We start from the raw sequence: 13232 nt of genomic DNA, 5'->3' as shown, positions 1-13232 counted from the left end.
GCCTCTGTCATATTTGAATCTCGTGAGATCCCTGGGATGGGAACATATGCAGGAGGCGTCAGTGTGTCCCCATCAGGCAACTGGACTGCTAGCAGCCTGTGATGGGATTGATGTCGCTCGTAGTCCAACATCTCCTCTGTCTGCAGAAGAAAGATTGCACATAATCGTAGGGAGCGGTGCAGACCAGAGGTGGACTGCCATTGCTGCATGTCCTAATGCCGATGGAGGAGGGGGCCATGGAGCTTGCCGGACCACAGGCTGGAAGGAGCGTTGCGGACGGAGAGACAGGGTTACCTTCGTAAGACAGTAAGTAAGATCTACATGGGGCACAATGCTGTATCTGAAATGATGGAGCCATGCTGCTCTTCAGGCATCCGGTGTACACAGGGTTCTGCATTGTAGGGGTGTGTGCTATGGAGGGATGACAGGCCCTTGACCCTTACATGTCTTTGTTCTGTCATGCAGGTCAAGCTGTGCCAAGTTAGACATCAGTGGAAAAAGCTGTGGATCCTGCTACCTCTAACGGGGAGGAAGGAGCCTCAGAGGGTCCATTAGCACCTCATACTCCTCCACCCTCCACCAGTGCAGATACATACACCTCAGTGGGTTTGCGCGCGAGTTTAGATCTGGACACAGAATCTGGTGAGCACTGCACACATGCACCTGAGCAGTTGACCGAGACAGTGACAGCCCATGCCTCTGATGGTCAGAGGACTGTGGAAGGCCAGGCCCATGCTGACCCCCAGGCTCATGATGTGCTTCTGACTTCGGCAGCAATAAGGGAAATGCTGGAGCTGCAGCGAGAGGTGTGGGAACATCTGGCAGAGATGCCAGAAGCTGTATGTGCCCAAGTGCAGTCGATGGAGGAATCCATCCAAGCCTTGACCCCAAAATTGTCTCTGACTGGTTCACAAGTGGCCTCCTCCATTGAGAGTTGGCAGATCTGATGGAGAGCCACATCCAACAGAGCACTCAGTGTTTTCTGGATATTCATGCAGAACTCCATACCCTTGTCCTGACCATGGGTACAAGGCAGCAGTGGCTAGGCGAGAGGGGAATAGGGGACCTCGAGTCACCACCAGGACCTCTGTCCACTCAGGTCAGCAGGGAGGCAGAAGTCTGCCTTGATAGGGAGGAGGAGTGTATGCCTTCTGCTGCTGGAGGCTCATCTCAGGGTGCTCCCGGTGCGGGCAGCAACTCCACTGCCCCTCTGCCAGTGTTGCTAGTTCATCCAACATCCCAGCTGAAAGCAGGCAGTACTGCTTCTGTGCAGGAGGGCCAAACCATGCTGAGGCTCCCCAGGCCCAAGGCATCCCAAGGATGGCCGCCAAGATCATCTGTAGATGAGGGGCACCAAGGTCAGCAGGCAGCCTCCACCTCAGGCGACCGCACAGGGACAGCAGCACGTAGAAGTTCATGTAAGAGAATTAAGAAGTGCACTTAGAGTCACTCGGTTTTCACAGGTGAGCGTTTGTCTATCATTACAATGGCCATCTCCATTATGACTGTAAACAAATACTTAAAGCTAGGCATGTACTCTCTTATTCCTCCATCAAGGGCTTGACCCCTCACTGCATCCTAGCCTTTAGTAAGAAGCTGGAGGCGATCGCAGATGCTGCAAGGGCTCAACTCTAGAGCCTGACCAGATCAGCTCTGTGCAAATGTTCAATAAGACAATGCATCGTTAAGGAAGGCATGCAAAATGATGGCTACAGAAAGGAAGGTCTTTATTGGATAAGATACAAGGGCCATAAAGGATCAAATGAAATGCGAATGTCTATGGGCATCGTTAGCCTCCCTTGCACACCTCTCATGTCCAATGTCATGTTGCCTCTGGGGTTCTTCATCTGGCTTATCTTGCCCATTTTCCCCTCCACTTCCTCATTGTCTGAGGAGGCAGTCTGCTCCTCACTTGCCTCATTGCTCATCAGTTCCTTCCTCTGCAGGGTAAGATTATGCAGCGCACAGCAAACCACAACGATATGGGAGACCCTTGCCAGGGCATACTGAAGGGCTCCTCTGGGCTGATCTAGGCACCTGAATTTCACCTTCAGCAGACCAATGGCCTGCTTGATGCTAGCTCACATTGTCCCGTGGCAGGCCTTGTACCTTTCCTCTGCATCCTCACAGGCGTCAGCAACTATGTCCTCAGTGGGTAGCCCTTGTCTCCAAGGATCCATCCCTGAAGGCTGGAGGGGGCATGCAAAAGTTCAGGAATCTGGGACCTCAAAATGTAAGCATCCTGGCAACTTCCCAAGAAGAGTGAGCAAACCTGCAGGATCTGTTTACAATGGTCGCACACTAGTTATACATTCTGTCGCTGAAAGCTGCTGGCTGGTGTGCAGCAGCCTTGATGGCCACATGTGTATGCAGTCGATAACCCCCTGCACCTGGGGAACCCAGTGATGGCCCCGAAACCAACGGCCCTGTCTGCTTGTGAATTGGGATCCATTTGGAAGCGCACATAATCTTCGGCCCTCTTGGATAGGGCATTGGTGCACCGATGTGCCCTGATCTGTGAGATTCCACAAATGTCCCCTGTGGATCCCTGGAATGCTCCGCTGGGGTAGAAGTTCAGCGCCACAGTGACCTTCAGGGCCACTGGCATTGCATTGCCACCCAAGTCCTGGGGCATCGCTCATTATGTATCATTGCACACAAGTCAGTGACTGCCTCTCTGGGGAGCCGTAGTTTTCATTGGCACTGTCTCTTGGACATGTGCAAGTAGTTGAGCCTCAACCTGTACACCCTTTCTGGAGGGTACCTCTTCTACGCGGGTCAACTCCTTCGCACTCTCCTCTTCACCCTTCTGCCACATCCGCAAGATATTGAGGTCCCTCCTGTGGGCTCATGGTCTATTGTGATGCCACTGAAGGTGCCTGACCCTCCCTCCTGCTCAGGTGCACTATGTCTTCAAAGGGGTCCCTGAAGCCTGGATGAATGAGGCCCATAGTATGTGGCCTCTCCCTTAAAGACATTTCTCCCCTGCCAGTCTCCCCCTCTTGATGCCCACACTTATGACCCTTGCCTAGCTGTCACTTGCCTGTTGCCCTGTTGAATTGGCTCCTCTGCAGCACAGCCAACCTTCCCATCACTCCTGCTATGCTAAGCTCAGCCCTCCCTTTGTGGCCCTTCCAGGCCCTCGATGTGTGGCCTTCCAAAAGCCTTCCCTTCCAGGCAGACATGATCTGCCGCCTTGATGTCACCTCCTTCAAGGAGGTGAGACTCGGAAACCCCAGGAGATCCATGCGCCGTTTATAACATTGCATCCGATACATAAAATTGCTTTCAACTGGCCATTTAACTAGCTTAATTACCTGACCGCTGCGACACTGTCAGACCTCTGCCCTCCATGTTTGCCTCAGGGACAAAATTGGGATGGGACGACATGACGTCGGACTTCCTGTCTGACGTGTGCCGTCCTGATTTTATGTTCCTCCATGCCTCCATACCTGTCCACATCGTTCCCTTAAAATTCAGCCCAAGGATGAGTGTTTTGGAATTGTGGTGTTGCTGGACTGGAAGCCAATGTAGATCAGCGAGCGCTGGGGTGATGACTGAATGTGACTTTGTGCGAGTTTCGATACAGGCAGCAGAGTTTCAGATGAACTGAAGGTAATGGAGGATGGAAGATGAAAAGGAGAGCATTGGAATTGATGAGCCTGGAGGTTAAAAAAGTATGGATGAGAGTTTCAGCAGCAGTTGGGCTGAGGCAGGCGTGGAGACCACTGTTCCTTGTAAGCTGCACGGCTGCGTGTCCGCGCATCAATGCAAAAGTCCCCGCCCAGGCCGCACAAATGTCAGTCCCATTAAGTTACTGTGCATGCGCAGCCATGCAAAAAAGTGTAAAGGGGCTGCGCACTTAAATAGATTGCCCATGCACTCCAAAACAGATTAGAGGGTATGTTAGTGGAGACAGGTGATTTTTTTTTTTATTCGTTCATGGGATGTGTGGCATCCCTAGCTAGGCCAGCATTTATTGCACATCCCTAATTGCCCTTGAGAAGGTGGTGTAAGTACACCCATAGTGCTGTTAGGAAGGGTGTTCCAGGATATTGACCCAGCGACAGTGAAGGAATGGTAATATAGTTACAAGTCAGGATGGCGTGTGGCTTGGAAGGGAACTAGCAGGTGGTGGTGTTCCCATGCATCTGCTGCCCTTGTCCTTCTAGGTGGTGGAGGTCGCGGGTTTGGAAGGTGCTGTCAAGGGAGCCTTGGTGAGTTGCTACAGTGAGTCTTGTATATGGTACACACTGCTGCCACTGTGCGTCAGTGGTGAAGGGAGTGAATGTTGAAGGTGGTGGATGGGGTGCCAATCAAGTGGGCTGCTTTGTCCTGGATGGTGTTGAGCTTCTTGAGTGTTGTTGGAGCTGCACCCATCCAGACAAGTGGAGAGTATTCCATCACACTCCTGACTTGTGCCTTGTAGATGGTGGACAGGCATTGGGGAGTCAGGAGGTGAGTTACTCGCCGCAGAATTCCCAGCCTCTGACCTGCTCTTGTAGCACAGTATTTATGTGGCTGGTCCAGTTCAGTTTCTGGTCAATGGTAACCTCCAGGATGTTGATAGTGGGGAAGCAGTGATGGTAATGCATTCAACATTAAGGGGAGATGGTTAGATTTTCTCTTGTTTGAGATGGTCATTGCCTGGCACTGTGTGGCGCCAATGTTACTTGCCGCTTATCAGCCCAAGCCTGAATGTTGACCAGGTCTTGCTGCATCTGGACACCGGCTGTTTCAGTATCTGAGGAGTCGTGAATGGTGCTGAACATTGTGCAATCATCAGCGAACATCTCACTTCTGACCTTATGATGGATGAAAGGTCATTGATGAAGCAGCTGAAGACGGTTGGGCCTAGGACACAACCTTGAGGAACTCCTGCAGTCCTGTCCTGGGACTGCGATGATTGTTCTCCAACAACTACAACCATCTTCCTTTGTACTAGGTATGACTCCAACCAGTGGAGAGTTTCTCCCCGATTCCCATTGACTCCTGTTTTGGTAGGGCTGCTTGATGCCATACTTGGTCCAATGCTGCCTTGATGTCAAGGGTCTTCAGTCTCACCCCACTCTGGAGTTCAGCTTTTTTGTCCATGTTTGGACCTAGGCTGTAATGATGCTGGTGAAAGTATACTGCCTTGGTGATTTAGAGGATATTGGATCGGAAATTCAGTTCGGGCCAAATTGGATGCCGAGGTTTCAAATAATCTGGTTCAGTGTCAGAGACTTCAGTTTTTTTTAAAATCCAGTTTCCTGCCAATGTTACTGCAGAAACCAGGAGAATTCCTATGGCATTTCAGAGCCGATATGTTAGTTAAAAGTTATGTGACTACTATACCCAAAACAAATGCAAGCACATGATACGGGTCTCAGCGTGATCATTGTCCTCATACAGCGCCCTTTCCAAATTATTGAACAACTTTAATAATAATGAGTGCCATTCAAGAACATCTCAGCTGAAGTTAACAATATGACATTTTGTGAAACATTTCACTTAAAAGTCAGGTTGGCTGATCAACCTTCTGTTTTCTTTTGTGACAAAAATATGCTTACGGTTTTAGTAGATATTTCCTCATCCATATCTGAGGAGTTGGAAAGTTCATCCATACTTGAAGGAATAGTTTCAAAATCCTCTGAAGTATCCAATGATGGGATTGGTTTAGATGACCAACCTGCAATTATAAATAAACATGTCCTGTTAATTAATATCTGTAAATAACAGTTTCCATTTTTATAGCACCTTCAATGTAGAAAGAAAAACCCTCACAGAACTCTCTGATCCTCCATTTTTGGCCTATTGTGCATCCTTGATTTCCTTAACCTCACCATTAGTGGCTATAACTTCAGCTGTTTAGAGCCTAAGGACTGGAATCCCCTCTGTTAACTTCTCTCTGCTCCTTTAAGATGTTCCTTAAGTCCTGTTTCTTTGACCAAGCTTTTGGTCTCCTATCCCAATATCTTCTTGTGTGGATTGGTTATCCTTCTGTGAAGCACCTTGGGACGTTTTACTATGTTAAAGGCATTACATAAATGCAAGTTAATGTTGTTGTGTTCATAGCACTTGATGTGGTTCAGCCAGATCTGGCGTTGTATGGCTCAACCAGTTGAACACCTGATATGCTCAAGTCTGCATCTCTTGAATTTGAAGGAGCAAATATTTGGGCCATATTATGGGGAGTAACTGGATGGGAGTCATAGAGTTATACAGCACAGAAACAGGCCCTTCGGCCCATTGTGTCTGTGCCAGCCATCAAGCACCTAACTATTCTAGTCCCATTTTCCAGAACTTGGCCCTTAGCCTTGTGTGCTATGGCATTTCAAGTGCTCATCTAAATACTTCTTAAATGTTGTGAGGGTTCCTGCCTCTACCACCCCTTCGGGCAGTGTATTCCAGATTCCAACCACCCTCTGGGTGAAAAATCTTTTCCTCAAATCCCCTCTAAACCTCCCGCCCCTTACCTTAAACCTATGCCCCCTGGTTATTGACCCCTCGGCTGAGGGAAAAAGTCTCTTCCTATCTAACCTATCAGTGCCCCTCATAACTTTGTATACCTCAATCATGTCCCCCTTCATCCTTCTCTGTTCCAAAGAAAACAACCCTAGCCTATCCAGTCTCTCTTCATAACTGAAATGCTCCAGCCCAGGCAACATCCTGGTGAATCTCCTCTGCACCCTCTTCAGTGCAATCACATCCTTCCTATAGTGTGGTGCCCAGAACTGTACACAGTACTCCAGCTGTGGCCTAACTAGCATTTTATACAGTTCCATCATAACCTCCCTGCTCTTATATTCTATGCCTTGACTAATAAAGGCAAGTATCCCATATGCCTTCCTAACCACCTTATTTACCTGTGCTGCTGCCTTCAGTGATCTATGGACAAGTACACCAAGGTCCCTCTGACCCTCTGTACTTCCTAGGGACCTACCATCCATTGTATATTCCCTAGCCTTGTTAGTCATCCCAAAATGCATTACCTCACACTTCTCAGGATTAAATTCCATTTTCCACAGCTCCGCCCATCTTACCAGCCCATCTATATCATCCTGTAATCTAAGGCTTTCCTCCTCATTATTTACGACACCACCAATTTTCGTGTCATCTGTGAACTTACTTATCATACCTCCTATATTCACGTCTAAATCATTAATATACACTACAAACAACAAGGGTCCCAGCACTGATCCCTGTGGTACACCACTGGTCACAGGCTTCCACTCGCAAAAACAACCCTCGACCATTACCCTCTGCCTCCTGCCACTAAGCCAATTTTGGATCTAATTTGCCAAATTGCCCTGGATCCCATGGGCTCTTACCTTCTTAACCAATCTCCCATGCGCGACCTTATCAAAAGCCTTACTGATGCCCATGTAGACTACATCAACTGCTTTACCCTCATCTACACATCTAGTCACCTCCTCGAAAAATTCAGTCAAGTTAGTTAAACACGATCTCCCCCTGACAAAGCCGTGCTGACTATCCCTGATTATTCCCTGCCTCTCCAAGTGGAGATTAATCCTGTCCCTCAGAATTTTTTCCAATAGTTTCCCAACCACTGATGTTAGACTCACTGGCCTGTAATTACCTGGTTTATCCCTGCTACCCTTCTTGAATAATGGTACCATTTTGCTGTCCTCCAGTCCTCAGGTACCTCTCTCGTGGCCAGAGAGGATCTGAAAATTTGTGTTAGAGCCCCTGCTATCTCCTCCCTTGCCTCACATAACAGCCTGAGATGCATCTCATCTGGGTCTGGGGGTTTATCCACTTTTAAGCCCGCTAAAACATCTAATACTTCCTCCCTTTCAATGTTAATATGTTCAAGTATATCGCAATCCCCCACCCTGATCTCTACACCTACATCGTCATTGTCCACAGTGAAAACAGATGAAAAGTAATCATTTGAAACCTCACCTATGTCCTCTGGCTCCACACATTGATTGCTACTTTGGTCCCTAATGAGCCCTACTCTTTCCCTGGTTATCCTCTTGCCCTTAATACACTTATAAAATGCCTTAGGATTTTCCATTATCTTGCCCGCCAATGTTTTTTCATGTCCCCTCTTCGCTCTCCTAATTACTTTTTTAAGTACCCCCCCCCCCCCCCATTCTTTCTATACACCTGTAATGTCTCCGCTGTTTTCAGTGCTCCGAATCTTTTTTTTCCTGATCCAATACTCTATATCCCTGGACATCCAGGGTTCCCTAGACTTGATGGTCCTACCCTTCACCTTAACGGGTACATGTTGGCTCTGAACCCTCACTATTTATTTACTATTAAAGAGTAAACATTTTACATAAGAACATAAGAAATAGGAGCAGGAGAAGAACATATGGCCCCTCGAATCTGCTCCACCATTCAATAAGAACATTGCTGATCTGATCTTGGCCTCAACTCCACTTCCCTCCCTGTTCCCCATAACCCTTGACCCCCTTGTCAATAAAAAATCTGTCTAACTCAGCCTTGAATATATTCAATGACACAGCCTCCACTACTGTCTGGGGTAGAGAATTCCAAAGATTCACAACCCTCTGAGAAATGAAATTCCTCCTCATCTCCATATGAAATGGGTGACCCTTTTACTGTGAAACTATGCCCCCTAATTCTAACTTCTCCCATGAGGGGAAACATTGGGCTGAATTTTACCAGCCCCTCGACGTGGTGGGTCATGGCAGGGGAGCCTGTAAAATTCAGCGGGGAAAGGCCCGCCTCAACCTCCGATGTCGAGAAGGGCCTCCTTGGATGCTAGGCCTTCATCTAAATATTGAGAAATGAACAATAATAAGATGAAAATTAACAGCGGCGGCCATCCCACACCGATTTTATGGCCGCTGAACGCAGCTCGCGCCCCTTCAGAACCCCGTACGGAGGCGAGAAACTGGTGGGGACGGGGGAGGACTAAAATTATCAGGGCAGGAGGGGGTGGGGAGTGACAAAAACGAACACGATTGGGTGAGAAGAAGATGGCAAGGTATTGAAGGTTAAAGGAAAGAAAGTTCGGGGGGAAAGGTTGTGATGGAAAACTTATTGTTTTTGTGGGGAGGTGGGGTAGGACAAATAATACACGGAGTATTCGTTGAGGGGGTGGAAGCGGAGATTGGAAGTGGGCATAACATTTTATTGCAATTTATGTAAAAACCTACCATTTACAAAATTTCATTGTAAGCCCTTTAAAATGGTGGTGGCGCCTGCGTGGTGGCGCTGGATGCCATTGGCAGGGACGTGGCGGCCGCCCCCTCTATGTCATCGGGGCCCCCCGCGCGCAACATACGTGTCGGAAGGCTGCCAAGTTCAAAGTGCTCTGCGGTGGCACGCTAATAACATTCAGCCCATCGTCTCAGAATCTACCCTCTCAAGCCCCCACAGAATCATGTTTCAATAAGATCACCTCTCATTCTTCCAAATTCCAATGAGTATAGGCCCATCCGCCTCAACCTTTTCTTGTAAAACAACACGTTAATCCCAGGAATTAACTGCCTCCAATGCAAGTATGTCCCTCCTTAAATAAGGGGAACAAAACTGTACACAGTACTCTCGATGTGATCTCACCAATACCCTGTACCATTGTAGCAAAACCTCCCTACTTTTATACTCCATTCCCCTTGCAATAAGGTCAACATTCCATTTGCCTGCCTAATTATTTGCTGTACCTGCAAGCTAACTTTTTGTATTTAATCTACAAGGACACCCAGATCCCTCCTAATGCAACATTCTGTAGCCTCCCTTCATTTAAAAAATATTTTGCTTCTCTATTCTTGCTACAAAAGTGGATAATCTCAAATTTCCCACATTATACTTCATCTGCCAGATGTTTGCTCACTCACCTAACAATAGTGGGTGGTGGGGGGGGGGCCACCACCATGTGGGGAGGCCACCCAGTAAAACCGGCCACCCTGTAGGCTTTGGTGGGGGTGGTCTCCTTTGTGGGTAATCTGTGGCCCACGGAGGGTCTCCGCCAGCAAACAACCCATCTCCCTGAAACCCCCTTCCCTGCACCCAATGCCCCCCCTCCCGCCTGCACCCACCCCCCCGCCCCTTATTGCCAGTGTCTGATGGACTGGCTCTGGCGACCCCACCTCACATACCTGGGGTCCTGGTCTCCAGTGCTGGGCTGAGTTCCCAGGCCTCCTGCAGTGGCCATCAGTCCTGGTGGAGCTACCAATACTACTGAGCTGCTGGCCCTCTGATCCCATTAAGGATTCCATCCTTAAAGGGATGGGGATTCCGGCGCCAGGCTGTTAACTCTTCGAGCGCCGTTAAATAGAGCTGGGGGGCTCCGAGTGGCCGAGGCGGGGATCCCACTGCCTTGTCAGCCTGGTGCTGGGGGTCCCATCAACTCCACTAAATTCTGCTTGATGACTGCAGTGTTTCACTGTTGTGTTGATGCACACTAGTCAGAAGGACAGGCCATTTTGGGGAGTATTTACTAATTTCAGAAACATCTGCAGTGGATTTGCTAATGACCATGGGCTGAATTATATTAGTGAGATGCCGGTCCCGCCATCAGGACCAGAAGCAGGAGTGTGGCGCATCAGAGGCAGGAGCAGCCGGCCAATCAAGCCTAAGGAGCCGTGATACCCGACCAATTGCATGGCCGGTGTTGGGCCCGGAGGCAGGGAGCTCGGCTTCAGGTGACGCCGCGGCTGGGTCTGCCGCCACTTCAAAGTGCTGACAGCCCTGCATTGAGCTCTGCACTTTGAAGGCCTGTGAGAGGAGGAGGTGATTGCAGGAACAGAAGAGATGGCTGAGAGGAGACCTCGTGTGGCTGCATGCTTCCCTGATGCCTCCCTCCAGGTGCTTTTGCAGGCTGCAAGGGAGAGCAGGGACATGTTGTTCTCAAGGGGTGGAGACCCGGGACCCAAAGCCAGCAGGTCGGGCTCCAAATCACAGAGGAGGTTGGCAGCTGTGGGGGTCACACCGCGAACATGGATTCAGTGTTGCAAACGGCTCAATGACCTCATCCGGGCTGCGAAAGTGAGTACCTTTTAATGCCTTCATCCTCTTGGGCCTTGCATCTGGCAAAGTAGTACAGTGCATTGGAAGGAGAGGAATCAACCCCCCATCCACCCCCCCCACCCCACAAGGCGTGGGCAAAGAGTTAGGGGATGTAAGCTGATTGACAGTGGATGGCGAGATGGCCCAAGGAACACCCCTGTCATACTGCTCTCTCACGAGGTCCCTGGAAAGGGGACGCATGCAGGAGGCGTCTGTGTCTCTGTCAATGGCAGCTGGACTGCCATTAGCCTTTGTTTTAGGATAGATGTCACTGGAGGACCAACAGTTCCCTTCCCTCTGTCTGCAAGAGAAGATTGCACACAATCGGAGAAAGCAGTTCAAGACCGGCTGTGGGCTGCCCATTCTATATGTTCTTAGCACTGATGGAGGAGGAGGCCATTGAGCTGGCTGGACTGCAAGATGGCAGGAGCTTCACAGATAAAGAGGCAAGGACACCTTTCCAAGACAGTGAGTGAGGTTGCCATGGGGCACAAGGCTGCATCTTCAGTGAAGCAGCCATGCTGCCTATCAGGCATCTGGCAGCACAGGGGTCTGCATTGTTAGGGTTTGTGCAATGGAGGGAGGGCAGGCCCTTGCCCTTACATATCTCTATTCTCTGATGCAGCTCATGTGGTGTCAAATCAGACAACCTCCAAGACCGTGGGCGAGCCTGCCACCTCTGAGGGGGAGGAAGGAGCCTCAAAGGGTCCATTGGTACCTCATACTCCTGCACCATCCATTGCCATGGACAAAATTGGGATGGGACGTCATAATGTTGTACTTTCTGTCCAACATGCCCCATCCCGATTTTATGTCACCCCCACACCTCCATTCCTGTCCACTGCTTTCCCTTAAAATTCAGCCATATGTCTTTAAATCTTGCAGCAGTATCCTAGTTCCCAACCACCAAAATGGCATGATCCCAATGATTGGTGCTGATTAAACTGGCAGAATGTTATCATTTTTTAAACTGGACTGACCTTGGAAACTTTGGAAAGCAGTAGTGCTATCCAACTTCTTGTCAGACAGGTTCAAAACCAGGAATTTTCATTTATCATCTGCCAATTATTTACCAGTAGGTGGCGCAGCTGCACTTCTGAAAAGAATTTTCGACAACTGCTTGAGGTCAGTCTCGGTACTTAAAGCAGGGTGTGTTAATTATTCTAATATAAAAGCAAATTACTGCGGATGCTGGAAATCTGAAATAAAAACAAGAAATGCTGGAAGTACTCAGCAGGTCTGGCAGCATCTGTGGAGAGAGAAGCAGAGTTAACGTTTCGGGTCAGTGACCCTTCTTCGGAACTGGCAAATATTAGAAATGTCAAAGGTGATAAGCAAGTAAAGTGGGGGTTGGGCAAGAGATAACAAAGGAGAAGGTGTTGATAGGACAAGGTCACAGAATAGCTGACCAGATGGTCATGGAGCAAAGGCAAACAATATGTTAATGGTGTGTTGAAAGACAAAGCATTAGTACAGATAGGGTGTTAACGGACTGAAAATTGAACAGCAGCAAGTACAAACATGAAAAAAAAATGGGTAAGCAAACTGAACAAACTAAGATGAAATAAAATAAACATACAAAAAAAATGCAAAAATTGTAAAAAAGAAAAAATAACTAAAAATAAAAGTAAAATGGGGGGGCCGTCATGCTCTGAAATTATTGAACTCAATGTTCAGTCCGGCAGGCAGTAGTGTGCCTAATCGGTAAATGAGATGCTGTTCCTCGAGCTTGCGTTGATGTTCACTGGAACACTGCAACAATCCCAGGACAGAGATGTGAGCATGAGAGCAGGGGGGAGTGTTGAAATGGCAAGCAACCGGAAGCTCAGGGTCCTCCTGTGATCGCAGGGGAAGGTACCATGGGAGGGGGACGAGGTGGTGGGGGAAATGGAGGACCCTGTCAACAACAGTGGGGGGAATCCTCGGTTGAGGAAAAAGGAAGACATATCAGAAGCGCCCCACTGTTGTTGACAGGGGCCTCAACCATGTCCAGCCCATTTCCTGCACCTCTAGCCTCACCCCTCCCTCCCCTACCTCCCAGAACCGTGACAGGGTTCCCCTTGTCCTCACTTTCCACCCCATCAGCCTCCAAATCCAAAGGATCATCCTCCGCCATTTCCGCCACCTCCAGCGTGATGTCACTACCAAATGCATTTTCCCCTCCCTTCCCCTGTCAGCATTCCGAAGGGACCGTTCCTTGACACCCTGGTCCACTCCTCCATTTCCCCCATCACCTCATCCCC

General features: G+C 49.0%; 1 protein-coding gene across 1 annotated transcript in view; it reads right to left on the bottom strand.

Annotated features, from left to right (window-relative positions):
- mcf2l2 (MCF.2 cell line derived transforming sequence-like 2) overlaps positions 1-13232 on the bottom strand; it is a 401635-nt gene that overhangs the window by 15433 nt on the left and 372970 nt on the right. Inside the window, exon 31 of the mRNA XM_068042330.1 lies at positions 5553-5671. Coding sequence (XP_067898431.1) covers positions 5553-5671 — 119 coding nt within the window. The remainder of the gene's footprint in view (positions 1-5552; positions 5672-13232) is intronic.

The sequence above is a fragment of the Heterodontus francisci genome, chromosome 11 (assembly GCF_036365525.1).
Source record: "Heterodontus francisci isolate sHetFra1 chromosome 11, sHetFra1.hap1, whole genome shotgun sequence".
Classification (NCBI taxonomy): Eukaryota; Metazoa; Chordata; class Chondrichthyes; order Heterodontiformes; family Heterodontidae; genus Heterodontus; species Heterodontus francisci.
The sequence above is the reverse complement of the archived record's forward strand: the minus strand, read 5'-3'. Positions and strand labels throughout refer to the sequence as shown.